At 45.4% G+C, this 20,575-nt stretch overlaps 2 protein-coding genes across 4 annotated transcripts in view; one reads left to right on the top strand and one right to left on the bottom strand.

Moving 5' to 3' along the window:
* CHMP7 (charged multivesicular body protein 7) overlaps nt 1-5,300 on the bottom strand; it is a 67,226-nt gene extending 61,926 nt beyond the window's left edge. For both annotated transcript variants that reach the window (XM_073588891.1, XM_073588892.1), the window contains exon 1: nt 5,101-5,300. The gene's annotated coding sequence lies outside the window, so the exon portion shown is untranslated. The remainder of the gene's footprint in view (nt 1-5,100) is intronic.
* On the top strand, nt 5,234-16,814 carry GINS4 (GINS complex subunit 4). Of its 2 annotated transcripts, XM_073588893.1 has the most exons (8): nt 5,234-5,372; nt 7,959-8,072; nt 8,838-8,924; nt 9,000-9,113; nt 15,187-15,284; nt 15,387-15,475; nt 15,713-15,803; nt 16,285-16,814. In XM_073588893.1, exons 2-8 carry the CDS (start codon nt 7,980-7,982, stop codon nt 16,379-16,381), a joined length of 669 nt encoding a protein of 222 aa, XP_073444994.1. In that variant the 5' UTR covers nt 5,234-5,372; nt 7,959-7,979; the 3' UTR covers nt 16,382-16,814. The 2 variants fall into 2 exon arrangements, with proteins under 2 accessions (XP_073444994.1, XP_073444995.1); XM_073588894.1 differs by lacking the exon at nt 9,000-9,113.
* The last annotated feature ends 3,761 nt before the right edge of the window (nt 16,815-20,575 follow it).

Raw genomic sequence — 20,575 nt, 5'->3', positions numbered from 1 at the left:
AAAGATCTTTGAACAAATTATTAAACAACATGTATGTCAATACCTGGATAAGAATGAAGTGATTAAACAGAGTCAGCATGGGTTTCTAACTAATAAGTCATGTCAGACTAACTTAATTTCCTTCTATGACGGTATCACTGATTGGGTGGATCAAGGAAATGCTGTAGATATAGTATATCTTGACTTCAGCAAAGCATTTGACAAAGTCTCTCATACAATCCTTATTGAAAAAATGACTAAGTATGGAATGGACAAGACAACTGTTAGGTGGATTCATAACTGGCTTAGTGATCGGACCCAAAGAGTGGTCGTAAATGGCTGCACATCCAGTTGGAAGAATGTCTCAAGTGGGGTACCACAGGGCTCTGTCCTGGGCCCTGTATTGTTCAACATCTTTATCAACGATTTAGATGAAGGAATTGAGGGTAAACTGATTAAATTTGCTGATGACACAAAGCTAGGAGGGATAGCTAATACTAGAGAAGAGAGAGAGAGGATTCAAAAAGATTTAAATAAACTGGAGAAGTGGGCAGCAACTAACAGAATGGTTTTTAACAGGGAGAAATGCAAAGTACTACATCTGGGCAATAAAAATGAAAAAAGCATATATAGAATGGGAGGAATAGGGCTAAGTGACAGCACATGTGAAAAAGACTTGGGTATACTAATAGATCACAGACTGAATATGAGTCAACAGTGTGATGCAGCAGCAAAAAAGGCAAATGCAATTCTAGGATGTATTAACAGAAGCATACAGTCTAGATCACGTGAAGTCATTATTTCCCTCTACTCCTCTTTGGTCAGACCTCATCTGGAATATTGTGTCCAGTTTTGGGCACCACATTTTAAAAAAGACATCAACAAACTGGAGCAAGTTCAGAAAAGAGCGACCAGAATGGTGACCGGTCTGCAAACCCTGTCTTATGAGGAAAGGTTGCAGGATTTGGGAATGTTTAGTTTGCAAAAGAGAAGACTGAGAGGAGACTTAATAGCTGTCTACAAATATCTAAAGGGCTGTCACATTGTAGAAGGATCAACTTTATTCTCATTTGCACAAGGAAAGACTAGAAGCAATGGGATGAAACTGAATGGGAAGAGACACAGATTAGATATTAGAAAAAACTTTTTGACAGTTAGAGTGATCAATGAGTGGAACAGGCTGCCACGAGAAGTGGTGAGTTCTCCTTCAATGGAAGTCTTCAAACAGAGGCTGGACAGACATCTGACTGGGATGATTTAGAGAATCCTGCTTTGAGCAGGGGGTTGGACCAGATGGCCCAGGAGGTCCCTTCCGATTCTATGATTCTAATGTGCTTTTTTTTTTTATTTCCAAAAAATGAATTTATTGGGGAATATTTTTTTTTTTTAATTTATTTAGCGATTTTTTTAAAATTATTTTTACACTTTTTTTTTTTAACTTTATTACAATGTCCCAGGTGGGACATAACTCATGTGACAGATTGCTGATCTGTCACATCACAGATCGCTGTGACTGATCAGCGATCTGACACAGGCACTGCACAGGCTTCCTCATGCCTGCGATTTGCAGGCACTGAGGAAGCCAGCTTCCTGCAGGCCCCCGGAGGTCCCCGTCGCCATATTGGATCCGGGGACCTGCAGGAAAGGAGCCCCCCGCAGCAGCGCTGCACATTGCTCCCTGCCGATGCTTCCCTTTAACCCCCGGTACACCGCGATCGTGTTTGATCACAGTGTGCAAGGGGTTAACGTGTCGGGGGCGGTCCGTGACCACCCCTGACACATTGTGCCGGGTGTCAGCTATGATAATTAGCTGACACTCGGCCGCGATCAGCGGCGCTCACCACGTGGGCGCCGCCGCTGATCGCGGTGAAGTAATATTCCGTCCATGGTAATTAGGTCCAGGGTCACATGGACGGATTATTACGTCAATTGTAGGTAAGGGGTTAATGGAATGTGGGCAATATAAACTTATTTTACAATATTTTTACTTTAGCCCCAGTTTTTCTATTTTCACAAAGGTAAAAGGAGAAATTGGACCCCAAATTATGTTGTGTAATTTCTCTTGAGTACACCAATACCCCATATGTGGGGGAAAACTACTGTTTGGGCGCAAGGCAGGGCTCACAAGGGAAGGAGCACTGTTTGAATTTTTGAACCCAAATATGGCTAAAATAGAGAGCGGAGGCCATGTCGTGATTGGAGAGCCCCTGATGTGTGTGTGTGTGTGTGGTGGGGGGTTCCACTGTTTACCCACAAACGACCACATTTTGGAAACTAGACTCTTCAAGGAATGTATCTAGAGGTGTGGTTAGCACCAATGTAGAGCCATAAAAAAAATAACATTTTTCCCCACAAACACTTTCTTTTAGTCCCAATTTTTTTTTATTTTTACTAGGGTCATAGGAGAAAATAGACCCCAATAATTTGCTGTGAAATTTCTCCTGAGTGCGCCAATACCCCATATGTGATTAAAAACTATTTTTGTGGCACATTGCAAACCTCAAAAAGGAAGAAGCGACATATTGGAGTTAAAATTTTGCTGGAATGGTTTGAGGGTGCCATGACAAGAGCCCCTGAGGTGCCAGAACAGCAGAAACCCACAATAAGTGATGTCATTTTACAAACTACACCTCTCTATGAATTCATCTAGGGGTGCAGTGATCATATTGATACCACATGTGCCTCAGAAATATATACCATTGGACGGTGAAGAAAGAATAATTACATTTTTAACGCTAAAATGTTGTTTCAGATCCAAATTTTTGTAATGGCTAATAGGAAAAAATGAACCTCTTAACTTGTGCAATTTCTCCTGAGTGCGCCAATACCCTACATGTAAATTGGGAAATACTTTTCAAGCACACTGCAAAGCTCAAAAGGGAAGGAGCGCCATATTATTGTGCAGATTTCACTGTTATGGTTAGTGGGTGCCATGACTGACTGGCAGAGCCCCTGAGGTGCCGGAACAGCAGAACCCCCCATAAGTGACCCCATTTTACAAACGACACCTCTCAATGAATTCATCTAGGGGTGCAGTGATCATATTGACACCACGGGTGTGTCACAGATTGTTCTCCAATTGGGCAGTGAAGAAAAAAAATAAATTACATTTTTACCACCAAAATGTTCTTTTAGCCCCAGATTTTACATGGAGAAATGGGTAAAATGGAACCAAAATTTGTCCCACAATTTCTGTTGATCGTGGAAATGCCCCATATGTGGCTGTACAGTAATGCTTAGCCATACCGAGAAACCCGGGAGGGACGGAGCGCTATTTGACTTCTGGAGCGCAGATTTTCCTAGCATAGTTTTCGGACTCCATATATAGAGCACCCAAGTGTTAGAAGAGCAGAATTCCCCCTCAAGTGACCCCAGTCTGGAAATATACCCCTGCCAAACATGAGGACGCTATATGTGGTTTAGGTACACTGTGGAGCTCAGAAGGGAGGGGGCATTTGGGAGCGCATAATTCGCTGGATTTCTTTTGGCGGGTGAGGAGCCATTTCGCTTTTCCAGAGCCTTTGTACTAACATTAACATGGAAGCCCCCTATATTTCCGATAACAGACCTGAGTGGGGACTTGCTTTTTTTTTGTTGAGATGAAGCTTTTATTGGGAACATTTTACATAACTTTTGGGATCACATTTAGCCAGCTCTCTACGCTGAGCATTTACTTTGTGGTCTCCATCTAAATCTCACTATAATGAAGCAGCAGAGTTACTCTGGACTCCATCTGGCCTCTGTTCAGCAGTGACCATCTTTTCAGAAGTGCACAAAATTATGGCAGGCGACACTTTTATGCAATCCTAAAAAGATGGACACCGCTGGATCACAGGTCAGACAGCGTCCACAGTGCCTCATTCTACTGGAATCTTCTGCCAGGGATTCAGTCTGAATTACATATTTCAGAGATTTACACGGAAACCCCGGTGGAAGCGCTCATCGCAGAGCGCAGGATAAATGTGTGCCGAGCTGAGTGATGTTCCTGGCAGCGCACGTCAGCAGTCCCCAACATGATGCACACCACCCTTCATCCTTTGAAATTCCAATACAAGGCAGAGATCTCTCCCAGCTCAGGAACACACAGAGATAATGCAGGAGAGGGGCAGCTTATGGGTCACACCGTGCTGGCAAATGACAAAGTCTCTATTACACAGGCCCTGCAGGAGGGGAGAGGACAGCTGCTCTCAATGCCTTTTGCTCTCTCAGTGTCCCCAGCTTTCCCTAAGGGGATGTGCACACGTTCAGTAATCGGCAGCGCTTTGGACGCAGCACATGTCCGCTACGTCCAAAGTGCTGCCGGCGACTCTGCATGTGTTCACTGAACCGTGCGGATTCACGCTGTCCAGTACATTATACGGGTGACATTTATCTTGCAGATGCTTGCGTCTCCGCAGGGAAGCCATGTGTATGGGATTTTTTTAAATCCCTTCCACTATGCTGTAACATCTGGACAATGCAGGTTGGACGCTGTGCACGTATGCGGTGTCCAACACGTATCGTTTACGGACCGTGTGCACCTACCCTTACTGGTTTCTCCTTCCACTGTCTCCTGATATCAGGCGGTCCGGTTGCAGGAGTTAGTCTGTGTTCACACTGTGTCCGTGGGGCTGACATCTGAGATTCGGCCGTGTGCGCTCATGGGGCCGTTGACCGATGCTGCAGACGGCCGTCATTTTGGGTGGTGTATGCCTACCGGAGGCGGGCAGCAATATGTACTCATCTATTTCGATCTGTAGCCTTATCTGGATGAAAAGGACGGAGCAACGGCCAGAAATGTTACCGAGCCACTAAAATAACACATTATTGGTATCGCCGAAATCGCAGCGAGCTGGAGAATCGCGTTACCGGGGGCAATTACTGCACGGCGAACGCCGGAAAGACAAGGCTTAAAAACAATGGCTGAGTTACGTTTCTTCACCCTTCTCCACACTTTTTACATTAGATTATTAAGTGAACGGTGTCCCACAAAAGTACGAGTCAACACAGAGAACGCCCCTCTATAATACAGGAGGCCCCCAATACAGCGATAACCGGTTGCCATATGTGATGTACAGAGAGTCAGGTGGCACACTGTAACAGCACAGCAGCGCTACACACACACAACCCAACACAACCTACCGCAACCTGCTGTCATACGCGGTCTGACCCTCCGCGGACACCGTCCAGCCAGTCCATGGAGAACAAAAAGCCGTAAAGCGTTTCCGTGTTGATTTCCTCAACGCCTAGCACGACTCTCATTCGCCACCTGCTGGTAGTTACTTGGTATTACGGCTGAATAAAAAAAACCAAAACAAAACCCGGAACTTTACACATAGTGACGTCATGTCATAGTTGGCGGGAAAAAAAGCGGAGCTGAAGGCAATGGGTGTGCAGCCTGCGTATCTGTGAGGGTAAGTGCGGCGAGTGCAAGAGGCTGGAGCCGCACAGACAGTGTGTGCAGGAGGCTGGAGCCGCACAGACAGTGTGTGCAAGAGGCTGGCGCCGCACAGACAGTGTGTGCAGGAGGCTGGAGCCGCACAGGCAGTGTGTGCAGGAGGCTGGAGCCGCACAGGCAGTGTGTGCAGGAGGCTGGAGCCGCACAGGCAGTGTGTGCAGGAGGCTGGAGCCGTACAGGCAGTGTGTGCAGGAGGCTGGCGCCGCACAGGCAGTGTGTGCAGGAGGCTGGAGCCGCACAGCCAGTGTGTGCAGGAGGCTGGAGCCGCACAGGCAGTGTGTGCAGGAGGCTGGAGCCGCACAGCCAGTGTGTGCAGGAGGCTGGAGCCGCACAGGCAGTGTGTGCAGGAGGCTGGAGCCGCACAGCCAGTGTGTGCAGGAGGCTGGAGCCGTACAGGCAGTGTGTGCAGGAGGCTGGCGCCGCACAGGCAGTGTGTGCAGGAGGCTGGAGCCGCACAGACAGTGTGTGCAGGAGGCTGGAGCCGCACAGGCAGTGTGTGCAGGAGGCTGGAGCCGCACAGGCAGTGTGTGCAGGAGGCTGGCGCCGCACAGGCAGTGTGTGCAGGAGGCTGGCGCCGCACAGGCAGTGTGTGCAGGAGGCTGGCGCCGCACAGGCAGTGTGTGCAGGAGGCTGGCGCCGCACAGGCAGTGTGTGCAGGAGGCTGGCGCCGCACAGGCAGTGTGTGCAGGAGGCTGGCGCCGCACAGGCAGTGTGTGCAGGAGGCTGGCGCCGCACAGGCAGTGTGTGCAGGAGGCTGGCGCCGCACAGGCAGTGTGTGCAGGAGGCTGGCGCCGCACAGGCAGTGTGTGCAGGAGGCTGGAGCCGCACAGGCAGTGTGTGCAGGAGGCTGGCGCCGCACAGGCAGTGTGTGCAGGAGGCTGGCGCCGCACAGGCAGTGTGTGCAGGAGGCTGGCGCCGCACAGGCAGTGTGTGCAGGAGGCTGGCGCCGCACAGGCAGTGTGTGCAGGAGGCTGGCGCCAGGGCTGTGGAGTCGGTGCTCATTTTGGTGGAGTCGGAGTTGGAGTTGGAGTCGGTATAAAATGGACCGACTCCGACTCCTAAAATATATAATAAATTGGGTACAGTAATTCAATGCAGGATGTGCTGAATATTTTTTCATAGGAGTTTGGGAAAGTTATGAAATGTCCTATAAATGGCTGTTCTATTCCTGATCTAAGGCTACATTCACACACAGCGTTTTTCCTGTGTTTTTTGAGGATACGTTTTTCAGCTGCAAAAGCTGATCATCTTTTTAAAAAACTGCATCACCTGAAAGGTTTTTGAGCTAATAGATAATGTTTTCAATAGAGCAGATTTCTAATCTGCTTTTGCTATCTATCCATTTATCCATATCTGTCTATCCATATCGTATCTGTACCAAAAAGAATGAAAACCGGATAGTACACCAATATATATTCTGTTCTATGTAAATATCTTGATTATTGGATCATAAAAATGATTAAATGTCTGATGTTCACATTGTACTACAATAAATTTTTCACTTAAATATAAGCAATATGTGTGGGAGTCGGAGTCAGAGTTGGAGTCGGAGTCGGTGTAAGGGAAATTGAGGAGTCGGAGTCGCAGGTTTGGCTTACCGACTCCACAGCCCTGGCTGGCGCCGCACAGTGTGTGCAGGAGGCTGGCGCCGCACAGACAGTGTGTGCAGGAGGCTGGCGCCGCACAGACAGTGTGTGCAGGAGGCTGGCGCCGCACAGACAGTGTGTGCAGGAGGCTGGCGCCGCACAGACAGTGTGTGCAGGAGGCTGGCGCCGCACAGACAGTGTGTGCAGGAGGCTGGCGCCGCACAGACAGTGTGTGCAGGAGGCTGGCGCCGCACAGACAGTGTGTGCAGGAGGCTGGCGCCGCACAGACAGTGTGTGCAATGTGCATGTATGACGTGTGTATGGTGCTTGTTATAGAGGAAAAGTGCAGCAAAAAAAAGCTGTGTGTGAACATTCCCCTATTGTTGCATATTTTCCTGAGGATTACCCACAGATGCCAAAAGCGAACCCTTCGCCACCTTGGGTTTTTCAGTGTTTTGCTCCCCTTCTTCCCAGAGCCATAACTTTTTTATTTTTCCACCAATATGGCCGTGTGAGGGCTTGTTTTTTGTGGGACGAGTTGTACTTTTGAACGACACCATTGATCTTGGCATATAGTGTACTGGAAAGCAATGCCTGTGCTACACATAGTGCTCCAGCCCTGCTATGTGTTATAGAATTGATCATGTGCTATAAGGGTGGCACTCATAGCAGGTGGGCAATGACAACGACGGGGTCTCCTGTAGATTGCCAGGTTGTCATGCCTGCCCATCGGCACCTTACAGTCATGTGATGGGCGCCGATGGACGGAGATAATGATACACATCTGCTTTGCGCGAATTAAATTCCGCTGTCAGAGATTGACGTTGGCATTTGACATGGTTAACAGCCGCGGGTGGATCACGATTTCACCCGCGGCTGTTAGGGGAACATGTCAATTGATCTGATCAGGTGTCATGCGCTTTTGTTAATGTTACTTTATTTGCTCTTGTCCTCAGGTGACGGCCGTGCTGTGTATCATGGAGGACGAGCCCGGACTATCGGATCAGGACTCGGATGCCGGCAGTGAGGAGGTGCTGACCCCCGCGGAGCTCATTAGTAAGCTGGAGGAGGTGAGACCGCAGGAGGTTACCGAGGACCAGACGCTCCGTCCATTATTGTCAAGTCTCCCTTCTGTATGTACATAACCTGCAAAAAAAAAAAGTTGCGCTAATCAGATCCCCTGGTGGTCCGAGGGCAAACCCATCAGGGTTTTTTTTTTTTTTTTGTTGCAGCATCTTCTCAAAAACAAAATGATAGCAATGAAAATTGCCGCTCCCCTAGCAAAAGTAAACCCACACATGGTGCCATTGGTGGAAAAGTAAAAAAAAAGTTACAGGTCTCAGAAAATGGTGACACAAAGCACCTTTGTTTCTACAAAGTTCTACATTTTTATCAACCACTAAAGTAATAATAAAAATAAACAATTTTGCCATTACCATAACTAATGACCTGGAGAATCAGGTTGTCGCACGGTCAGTCCGTGCATTGTGATCCGAGATGGGACCGATAATCACGGACGCCTGAAAGAGCCCTAAGGGTGAAACCGGTTAATAATGTAAAGGTCCTGATGATGGTGCAGCGAGCAAAGTGCTGCAGTAAATACCACCACATATGGACCCTCTGGGTTTGCATATATAAAAGGTATCTGTTGCTGCAACCTTCTAATATATCTATCCCTCATCACGGATATTTACACTACGTTCGTTTAACCCTTCCGTCACTATCATGCAATAATTTTGACACAGGTTTTGCAGTTTGCAAAGCATAAATTCAGATGAAAATCCACATGTAAAGCACACAGTTTTACAGGTTTGGTTTTTTTCCTTCTATCACAGGCCTGGCTGAATGAGAAGTTTGCCCCCGAACTCCTGGAGAGTAAATCTGAGATTGTGGAGTGTGTGATGGAGCAGCTGAATCATATGGTAAGTATACTGGACCGCGGTTATTACTGACGCTTTCCTGCTGTCACATTTACAGCTGCCCGTCTACCTTCTCAGGAGCAAAATTTGCAACGAGCTCGACAAGGTGACCTGAAGATAAGTTTCCATCACATGGAGATAGAGAGGATCAGGTTCATGCTCAGCAGCTACCTGCGCAGCCGCTTAGTTAAGGTACCAGAAAAATTCTAAGTATGGGCATCCACCATCCATGATCCACCTACCATCTCCCAAACTTTTTTTTTTTTTTTTTGCAGCCTGCCTGCATGCATGCTCAGGTCCTGGCTATCGGTTTTCATGACCTGACCACTTATAGTGTAGGATGTAACGGTGTCTGCCTTGGTCCTGGGCTTGTATAAATGGTCGTTTAGTAATATGACTCCTGTAGTTAAACGGGTTGGCCCAAATCCCACCTTACAATGCTGGGAGCCTCACACATCATAAGATTTTGGGTCCTGTGTTCGCCGTTTAGGTTACACACATGTGCTGTTGCGCTATTCATGGTCTATGGGACTTTCAGAGGCAAGTACATCACCTGAAGCGCGTTTCGCGTGTAACTTTCTCAAGGGGAGAACCCTTGAGAAAGCTACATGCGAAACGCTTCTCGGAGCAGTGTTGGTGGGCTCATTCGACCCTCCCTCATTATGGTTAAGCAGTACTGTTTATAACCTTCCTCTGTCTCATTCTTTGCCTATGGATACTTTGTCCTTTACTTCTTATGGTGTTATGAGACTGGTTGTATAGGTACATTGTATGCTGTATGACTTGTTAGACCTATTTGTTGCTCTCCATCATTATTCTTCCTTATTTTTACATATTATTGATGGCAACTACTTTAAGTGAATTTTTTCAATAAATGCTTTTTTAGTATTGTTGGTGATTTGTGGCTACTCCATTTTCCTCTCTCCGCTGTACATTTTTAATATGGCTGCAACTGTAAAAGTCCGATCTATCAAAATATAAAATCTGATCGGTAAACGGCATAACGAAAAAAAAAAATCAAAATGGCAATTGTTTTTGGCTGCCGCAACATTGCAATAAGAGGCAATCAAATCATTGTATCAGTAAAAATGTCAGCTCAGAGTGAAAAGAATAAGCCGTCACGCAGCCCCATATCCCAAAAAATGGAAGTGTTTCGGGAAGCGGCGACAAATGCAAGTTTTTCTTTATCACTTCATTGGGGGACACAGGAGACCATGGGTGTATGCTGCCGACACTAGGCAAAAAAAAGAGTTGGCTCCTCCTCAGCATGGTACACCCACCAACTGTCATGAAGCTAATCAACTAACCATTTTTAGGTTGTTGTTAGTAGAAGGCAGATATGGGTCATCTTCTAAGACCTGTCTCTACCTTTTTTAAGTTAGTCTCGTGAGAGAAACAGAGTGGAATATTTCACTTTCTTATCCCACCCATGACCAAGAGAACCATGTGGAGTATGTCACACGGTCCCCCTCTCAGGTCTTCATGGCAATATACTAACTAGTGATGAACGAACATTGCGAATAACGTGTTATCTCTGGTGTTATCTGAGTATCTCAGGCGTGCTCTAATAATATATTCAAGTCCCTGTGGCTGCATGATTCGCGGCTGTTAGACAGCTGCAACACATGCAGGGATTGTTAGGCTGTCTATCAGCCTCGAAATATGCAGTCACGGGGACTCAAACATATTATTCAAGTATGCCCGAGATGCTAGAATAACACGTTATCCGAACACAATTGCTCATCACTAACTCTAACCCCTTAACACATCAAGAGCCAGACTTGGATCTATATGCCGACCAGGCTTCCAAACTTAGGGATATGATCTACTACCTAATTTTGGCCATTAATCAGTGTTTGAATGTTAAGGACAACCATTCTCCTCCATCTGACCAGTCTGTCTCCTTTAAGAAAATCAAACGAGTTCTCCAATTCTTTGCCAGTCATATAGAGTTTAATGGGGTTCTATCTAAATAGTGTGAACACCCGGATAAGAGGTAACAATAAAACTTTTGGATGTACTGTATCAAATTCTCCCCAGATTCCAGGTGGTCCACCTCCCACTGCTGTGGACCCTCCAGTTTCCAGATTATCTTCCAGGATTAATCTGCCTTTATCAAGACTCTGGCCAAATATTCTTTTGAATTCACGGATTCTGTTCTGTCTTCAACCTTTGCCGCCACTTGGGTGTCAAAACCGCTGTCTACCTGGGCTAAGCAATTACGACAGGACATTCTTGTTTGTTATCCTCCTGAGGATCTGGCGGACTTTAACGATTAGATTGCCCACGCTGGGAAATGCCTCCTCTCGGCTTCCCTAGATAGTGCCAGAGAGCGTCTTGAGCCTCCCAACAATCTAGTAGCCATTAGCATGGTCATATGGCTAAAAGCGTGTCATGCGGAACCGGCTTCCAAAAGGTCTTTCACAGCACCCCCTTTCAGGGATCTCGACTATTCGGAACCAAGCTGGACCAGGTTATTTTGGAAGTTGCCTGCGGGATAAGCACCCTGTTTCCTCAACCTGAGACCCAGACGCCCTTCTTCTAGACGAGAGGCTTTCCCTTTTTGCTCCTCTCCCAACTTTCCCTTTGAAGTGTTGAGTTGTCAGAACTAGCCATCCAACCCACAGGAAAATAGGATATCTTCCTTCAAGCCATCCCCCTAATGGCGTCCGCGGAACAGATCGTTCAGAAACAGATCCAACAAGTACTGTTCCGCATGTTGGGAGCTCGAGTCCCGCCTTCCAACAGACCCTTCTCTGATCCCAAGATTTTTCAAAGCCATTTTATCTTATCGCTTCTTTATTTACACGTCATAGTCTCTGTTCCTCAACAAGAATGTGTTATAGGGTTTTATTCAAATCTTTTTTTGATTCCTTGAAAGATCGTTCTGTTCATCCCATCCTGGATCTCAAACTTCTTAACAATCGAGTAAGTTTGTGTCAATTCAAAATGGAGTCCCTTCACTCAGTGATGGTCTCCATGGAACCTGAGGAATTCTTTTGCTCAGTGGATATCCAGGATGCACATCTCAACATTCCCATTGGTCCGGGTCACCAGAGGTTTCTTTGCTTTCCAGTACAGCAGGATCGCTTTCAGTTCGTGGCCCTTCTCTTTGGGCTGGTCATTTCTCCCAGAGTCTTCATGAAGATCATGGCAGCTGTCATGGCTAATCTACATACTAGGGGGATCCTAGTCATCTGCTACCTGAACAATATCCTCGTCAAGGCTCCAATCTTGAAGAGTCTACAGATCACTCTCTATATCCTCTCCCGACTAAGGTGGATCATGAATACACCAAAGTCATCGCGGCCCAACGCTTGATCTTCTGGGCTTGCTCTTCGACACCAGGCTCTCCAAAGTCTTTCTTCCAGAGGACAAGATCTCTGCCCTCCATCAAGGCAACTTTGTTATAAGGCACTCTCCTCCATGCTCTCTCTACACTTTTGCATGAGTGTCCTAGGCTGGACGGTGTTCACCTTAGGCGATTCCTGTTGCAGACTCTCATTCAAGACCCCTGCAGCTTGCTCTCCTGTCTGTGGGACAGGACTGTCCACTCCCAGAACTGACAGATCTCCCTTCCAAATGAGGTCAAGCAGTCTCTAGCCTAGCCTGGTGACTTGTCCCCTCTCATTCACCGTGGACTATCATTTCTATCGATTCATTGGGAGGTTGTGACAACAGATGCCAGTGTCCTCGGTTGGTGGTGCAGTTTTTCGGAACCTCGGTGTTCAAGGTTGTTGGAACAAACAGGAATCCTCCCTTCCCATCAATATCCACACTACCAGAGCCATCCGTATGGCCCTCCTCCAGTGGCAGGACCTCCTCACGGGCCTACCTGTCCATATCCAGTAAGACTACATGACACAGCTGTACCATATATAAACCATCATGGAGGAACAGGGAGCTGATAGGCTCTGTTGCAAGTCTCTCTGATCCTCCCTTGGGCAGAACAGAGTCCCAGCCATATCAGCGGTTCAAATACCCGTTGTAGACCATTAGGACGCTGACTTTACAAGTCACGAGGGTCTGGCGGCGGGAGAGTGGTCCCTTCACCCATCCATATTCACTCAGATCTAATGTCAAATTCAGATTGAACAACAAGGTTCCCCTATTTCCAGAGCTCAGCTCTGATGCCCTAGTGACTCCCTGGTCCAAGTTTGTTTTTCCTTTTTATCTTTTCTCCTTCTTCCCAAACTGATCAAAAAGATCAAGGTGGATGGTGTTCTAGTCATCTTTTGTAGCTCCGGTTTGACCTCGAAGATCCTTGTAAGCAGAGATAGTCAATCTGATCCCGGACGCTCCGTGACAGTTTCCAGGCTACTATCCCAGTGTCACTTCTTCCACCACAATTCTCAGTCTCTCAATTTATTGTTATTGCTGTTGAGATCCTTTTAGGTTTTTTAGATCAGGTCATACAAACGATGATCCAGGCCCGCAAACCTTCCTCCTCCCGTATCTATCATTGTACATGGAAGGCTTTTTTCCTTTGGTGTGAATCCAATCACACCACCCCCATGACCTTCTCCCTCCCGTCCCTCTTTGCCTTCTTGCAGCCGGGCCTTGAGTCCGGTCTTGTTCTCAGCTCTCTTAAGGGTCAGGTCTCTGCTGTCCTTTTTGTTCCAAAAAATCTTGGCATCTCACTCTCAGCTGAAGACATTTCTACAGGGCCCCCCACTATCCCTCTGTGGAGTCATGGGACCTCAACCTGGTCCTGTAAGTTCTTCAGGGTTCTCCCTTTGAGCCTCTTAAGGAGATCTCTCTACTTCTCTCCTAGAAGGTGTCCCTTCCAGTGGTCATCACATCCATCAGACGAGTGTCTGAATTGGCAGCCCTCTGCTGCTGCTTTCCCTTCCTCATTTTCCTTCAAGACAAAGTAGTCATGCAGCCAGTCCCCTCCTTTCTTCCAAAGGTGTTACTGGCTTTTCATTTCAACAAGGAAATTCGCAGCTCCCTTTAGGCGATCTGATCCCATCTTCTTCATTCCTGAAGGTGCCCGTAAGGGCCTGCCGGCATCCAGAGCAACTCGCTCGTTGGGTCTGGTCAGCAATTTTGGAAGCGTATTGGACAAAGAACAGTGCCTACCCCCAGGGTTACAGCTCAATCCACTCGGTCAGTGGGGGCTTCATGGGCCGTGAGTCACCACTCCTCCACTCTGCAGGTTTGTAAGGCTACCTAGTTTTCTGTTCACACTTTGTCAAAGTTCTATAGAGTTCTTACCTATTCCTCAGCAGATGCCAACCTAGGCAGGAGGGTTCTTCTGGTGGCAGTTGCTAGTCTCCTGACCTGAAGGAAATATGCATACTTTGTGGTTTACTAGTTATTGTTTTTCCCAAACATTGTTTTTGGGACATTTCCTGTGTCCTCTAATAAAGTGATAGGATTTTTGGGTACGCTCCATAGTATTTTTCTGTCTTCATTGGGAGACACAACATCCTCCCTTTCTATACATTGTCTTGTTCTTTTATGTGTTTTTCCTACTGCTTTCTCACTAACTGATTAGCAATGTGCTAGTCCTTGGGTGTACCCTGCTGAGGAGGAGCCTACCTTTTTTTTTGGCCTAGTGTCAGTCTCCTACTGGCAGCAGCATACATTGATGGGTATCCTTTGGCCCCCCCAATGAAAGCTCAGAGAGATTTTTATGGTGAGTACTGAAAATCCTTTAAATAAACTAATACGTTTGGTATCTGCATACTTATACTGACCTGCAGAATTATATTGCCATCCAAAAAACAATTGTGGAATTGCATATTATATTTTTTTTTTTTTTTTTTTTTTTTTTTTTTACAATTTTGACGCTCTAGAAATTTTTTTTCCCTGCTTTCCAGTGAATCACATGGTGAATTGAATGGTGTCATTCAAAAGTACAACTCATCCCGTGAAAAGACAAGCCCTAATGCGGCCATATTGGTGGAAAAATAAAAAATTATGGCTCTTGGAGAGGAAAAAAAAACAATTTGGCCGTGGCATGAAGGGTTTAATTCCCCCTATCTGTCATCTTGCTCCTGTGAAGCCCAGCAACCAGTAATTTCTCTATACACAGTAGTACTCTTGTATTTTAGGATTTAATAACTCTTTTCAGTGCATTTTTTATAGTAAAGTGGTGTCATTCAACACTAAAACTCATCCACTATATGGCTATGAGGCTGGAAAAATAATTAAAAAAAAAAAAAATTATGTTTCTTGGAAGAAGTGGAGGAAAACAAAAGTTAAAATAATATTTAAGAGTTCAGCAGAATGTGATGTATTATTCTCGTCTTATTCTCAGATTGAGACGTTTTTCCCGCATGTTCTGGAGAAGGAGAAGTCTCGAGGAGAGGATGAGCCGCCACATCTGTCTCCAGAGGAATTCGCCTTCGCCAAGGAGTGAGTGCTGCTCGTCCAAGTGCAATACCAAAAACTAGAATTGAGGCTGAATCTGTGGGTAATGAATCAATATGGCAAACTGAGAAAATCTCCCCATTGCAGGTATATGACAAACACAGAGACTTTACTGAAGAATGTGGCCCTCCGTCACATGCCCCCAAATCTGCAGTCGGTGGACCTGCTGAAATGTGGTAAGTGGCGCCATCTGCATTTATGGAAAAGATGAACATGATCTGACGGGAGCATGCTGATGACATTGCGACCCCCACATACCTGCCTAGAGGTATGCTTGACCGGCAGCTGTCATATACGCGTCTTGACAGGTCCATGGGATTGTAAAATCGTCCGCACCACTTGCCACTGATGCAGAAGTGAGCGTCATCGGACGGCCTCTTTTTAAAATATGTAATGTGGCATTTTTCTTTCAGTCCCCAAACCAAATCTGGACTCGTTTGTGTTCCTGAAGGTGAAGCAAGCCCAGGAGAGCATCCTGGTGGAACCAGAGACAGATGAGCAGAGGTGAGGGAGATTTCTGTAATTCAATGTGACATTTGTCACTGTAAAAGTCGGATAGGTAAACTTCAAAGATGTTGTTTTCCTCTTGCTTGATGGGTCATCTGAAGGGGAATAATCTGCGACACATACTGATGTGTGTAACATGCGTGTGTTCTTTCTGCATTTATTTCACACGCATTTTTGTTGCATATTTTTCCACACTCCTTAGTATTGATGAAATGGGCTGCAAAAATGCTAATTGCTTATTATTTTAGGGATTTTTCACTGCATAATCCAGCACCAGATAAGTAAAAGAAATGTCGTCTTTACGTCGTTGAAACTTTCTGTTCATAAATTGACGCGAGGTATAATATCTGCTTGTCGCTTCTTTGCAATGCGGCTGATGAAATATTAAGTCTGGACATAGCCACAGTAAAGCTGCTAAGGTTTGGGCATTTCCTAAGCTTTTCTAATTCTCCATTTTAAAACTTTTGTCTTCTTACAGTGAATACACCATAGATATGGAGGTGGGATCTCAGCACCTTATTCGATATCGCACAATAGCCCCTCTTGTGGCCTCCGGAGCTGTGAATCTCATCTGAGTCATCGTCAATGCAGCGTTGTGGTGCTGAGGAAATCTTCAAAAAGTCCTTCATGTTGCATAGTGCAGTACTCTGTGTGACCAGTAGGGGGCAGGTGTAGTATACCGGATGATGCCGCCATTGTGTGCTGCGTCCCTCACATAATGGTGCCGGTTATATTGTGGGATATTCCTACAGTTTTTCTATGGACGTTGGAATTTTTTTTTTTTTTGTTACAACCTCCTTTAAATCTGAAGTTTGTGAGAAGTTACTTGTGTTTAATGATGACTTTAGAGACTGAAGAGGGCATAAGTGGCAGCAACGACTGATGTGATAGCTGGGATCCCAACATGTCTAACCAGGCAGACAATGCTTGCTGATTTATTATACAGGACTGTTATGACCAATTATCTGTAAAAGATGAAGAAATAAAATATATTTTTATGTTTTTGTACATCTGCCAGTCGCATGGTTTGATTTCTCTTGAGGCCAAGAATTAATTTGTTCTCTCTCCTCTTCTCCGATCCCCAGGACCTCCTCTCAATCTGCAGACTGATATCTTAAGAAGGATCCAAGATAAAGTGCAGATCTGGAAGGAGAAATATAAAGAAGGGAGTTTCTTTCCCTTCCACGCATCGTTAATGGCGATATCTGGGACTTTAATTTTTTTTTTTTTCCGGTAGGGCTAATAACTTAGGCTACTTTCACACTTGCGTTTTTTTTGCTGCGCGTTTTTTTGCGCACACAACTGCATGAAAAAAACGCATCATGCGTTTGTGTGCGGTTTTTTTGCGGGTTTTGGTGTGGTTTTTTGCGCATTACAATGCGCACTCATAGACTATAATGGGCGTTTTGCTGTTAAAAAAACCCGCATTGCGTGCGCATGTGTTTTTTTTAGGGCAAGTCGGATGCACAAAAAATGCAACGGGATGCATTTTGTGCGCCCAAGCACACACTACAAAAAAACGCATGCGCATACAAACGCACGTGTATGCGTACCCATGTTAAAGTATAGGGGAAAAAAAACGCATGCGTTTTTTTGGTGCTAAAAAATAGCGCAAAAAAACGCAAGTGTGAAACCAGCCTTAGACAGTTGTTGCCTCCCTCCCTATTCTGCCCGGCGCCAATCTGTTAACAGAGCAGCTTCTTCTCTCTTGCTCTGTTGATGTGGTGTCGCTGCTGACGTCATGCTGTTTGACAGCCGGCTCATCATTGCCTTTAAAAAATGGGGTGAAAACAGGCTCAAAGGGCCATGGTGAGTCGGGGTCTTTACTGTTTTTTGTGAACAGCTCTTCCACAGACCTGTCTTTCTCGGTAACTACAAGCATGTGTTTTCCTCTGCCACCTTTTCTTGCTTTCATATGCATTGACTCAATGAAAATGGTTGCAAAAGTGTTCATAGCATTTAAAGGGAATGTGTCAGAAAATGACATTGCTTAAATCAGGATTTTTCATGCTAAATTGTATACATATAATAATCTCTCTCTATATCACTATTTAAGAAAAAAAAAGCTAAATCTTTCAGAAGACTTTTCAGCAGTCTCGTTATCACAGGCAGGATTACCTCTTAGTCAGACTAGGAAAATTGGGACTGGCCGCACGTGTCATTTTATGTAGTAAAAACTCTGGAACATTTCAACATATCCCACTGATTCTGAGATTTGTTTTTTTGTGTGACACATTGACCTAAATTTACCACTAACATGAAGTACACTGTTTTGCGTTTAGTTATAAAAAATATCAGAAATTTGGCAAAAAAAATTCTAAAAATTTGAAATTTTCAAACTTTGATTATCCCTTTAATCCAGATAGTCCTACCACAAAACGGTTGATAAATAACAACATTTCCCTGATGTCTGCTTTACATCAGCACAATATGTAAAATGTTCTTTGGCTTCATTAGAGCGTATAAAATTGCAGCAGTAATTTTTCATTTTTTTTTTTTCAAAGAAATTTACAAAAAATTTTTTTTTTTTTTTTTTGAAATTCAGTTTTGAATTGACTTTGGGGGACCTATGCATAAGGACCCCCCCCCCCAAAAGTGATACCATTTTAAAATCAGCACTTGGCTGTGATTTGCCATTGCAATCATGATCTCGGGGTGCATATGGGGGTAAAGTGGAAGCTCCCCCTCCTTTATTAACCATCTAGATGCTGTAGCCACTATTGACGGCAGCATCTAAGGGGTTAAATGGCCAGAGTCGGTGCCAACACCGATTGTGGCTGATGCAGCATGGTGTCCGGCTATAGTGGACAGCTGCGGCATTGTCTCCCTAGGGATGCTATTTACCTGTATCTCGGGTCAATAAAAAGGCATATTGGTGGTCACTAGTGAAGAGCCAACGTGCTGGGATAAGGTGTTATCTGAGCATGCTCATGTGCTATCCGAGTGACTTCGGCGTGCTCGAAAGATATATAAGTTCCTGTGGCTGTTGGACGGCCACAACACATGCAGGCATTTCCTGTTTGGTAGGTAATCCCTGCATGTGTTGTGGCTGTTGAACAGCTGCCGGACATGCAGCCGCATGGACTCGAACATATTATTCAAGCACGCTGAAGTTGCTCAGATAACGCCTTATCTGAGCATGTTCGGTCATCACTAATGGTCACTAGGGGGCTAAAATGAAAGGTAACACCTCTATAGAACGCAGATGACAGGATCCATCATTTATAAAAAAGGATGTCACAGCTCACCTCCCCTTTGCTTCTCAATAACCTGTGCCCAGATTAAAGCATGCTCAGTTTATACTACTGTACAAACCAATAGGATCTGAGTTTATTGCTACTTGTGTCCATGTGAAAAAGCAGAAAAAAGGAGTCTAGTATTAGGCCTAGTGGTCAGTGTGACCATTTCAGATTTTTATATATTTTTTTATTATTAAAGATTGATTTAATATACCATAATAACCCGACCTAAACAGGTCATTCCTTATAATTAATGGCCAGCGTTAGCGGTATTCCCATCTCCATGATCCTATCCCAATATGTAATAGGTGTAATGATGGTAATATTAGCAAATACCGCCAATCAGAAATGTGATCTAGTTCTTCTGATAAGCTGTGGTGCTTACCCTATGTACAGGGCAATGCCGTATATTGGGCGTCCATGGTTGTGACAACGGATACCTAAGCTAATGTCATGCCCTGCACATAGGGCAAGTAACATAGTGAATCAGAAGTACTGTACTACATTTCTACACGGAGATATTTGCTAATATTTTTATTACACCTACTACATATTGGGATAGGATGTTGGAGATGGGAATGTTAGACTTTGCCCCGTGGTGGCAGCTGCCAGTATGCTGATACAGTGCTGGTTTTCCTGTTTGACCAAGTTTTGTCCGGACAGTAGAAGACAGGTTTGTCTTTTTCTTTGCGACAGTTTTATTATGGCACAGACCGCTGGGTGCGCCCCAGGCCGGAATATTTCTTACTCAGCACATTTTTTTAAATAGCTTTACAAAAATAAACTTTTTTTTTTTTCTTTCAAGGTCTTCATTATAAGTGGTGTCATATTTTATAGGGGGCAACAAAAGACTGTAAATTACTGTCCGCAGCAAGCTATGTAGAGGCAAATGGGGTCGGGGCAGTAACGTGGCACTCAGCAGTGGGTAGGCGAGTGCATGGACCTGAGGAATGTGATACCTGAATGTCATGGAGTTCACAGGCGTGTAATATGTCGCGGAGCCTTGCATCAGCTGCACCCTGTGACCTCCACATACAGAGACCGCCAACTGCAAGTGTCTCATTCCTTCCATTTACCCCCCTGGGTCTTAAATGATTTGGTGGCATCAGATAGACCTGTCGGCACTGTGCGTTTGCTCGCTATCGTTATTCGGGAGGCTTATCTCAGCCTTATAAAGAAATGAACATGCCAAGTTAGGATCCTTCTTTAATAGCTTACCCCCATCGTGCTTATTTTTATTTCTCCTTGCAGTAGCCATACTCCGATATATGGTAGCCCATTCTGCATCCGTCATGTCACCCTAACCCTCCGCAGTAGAAGTGTAAGAAAAAATACTGCAGACCCCCTCAAGAGAAGTAGTATGTGATTTGGGGTGTCCAACCTCCACTACCGTCAGTCCTCAGCTGTTACTAAAACTGAGGAGCCTGCAAGATCTTTCAGGGGGTCAGATCCTCCCTACAGGTCACACATTGGAGGGGGTGGAAGAACTTGTGATAGCTTCCCAGTTTGCTCCTTAAAGCACTTCTGTTG

Source organism: Dendrobates tinctorius, unplaced genomic scaffold, assembly GCF_039654945.1.
Source record: "Dendrobates tinctorius isolate UK_male_01 unplaced genomic scaffold, ASM3965494v1 ptg000104l, whole genome shotgun sequence".
NCBI classification, from domain to species: Eukaryota; Metazoa; Chordata; class Amphibia; order Anura; family Dendrobatidae; genus Dendrobates; species Dendrobates tinctorius.
Note: the sequence above shows the minus strand (reverse complement) of the source record. Positions and strands in the feature narration are given on the sequence as shown.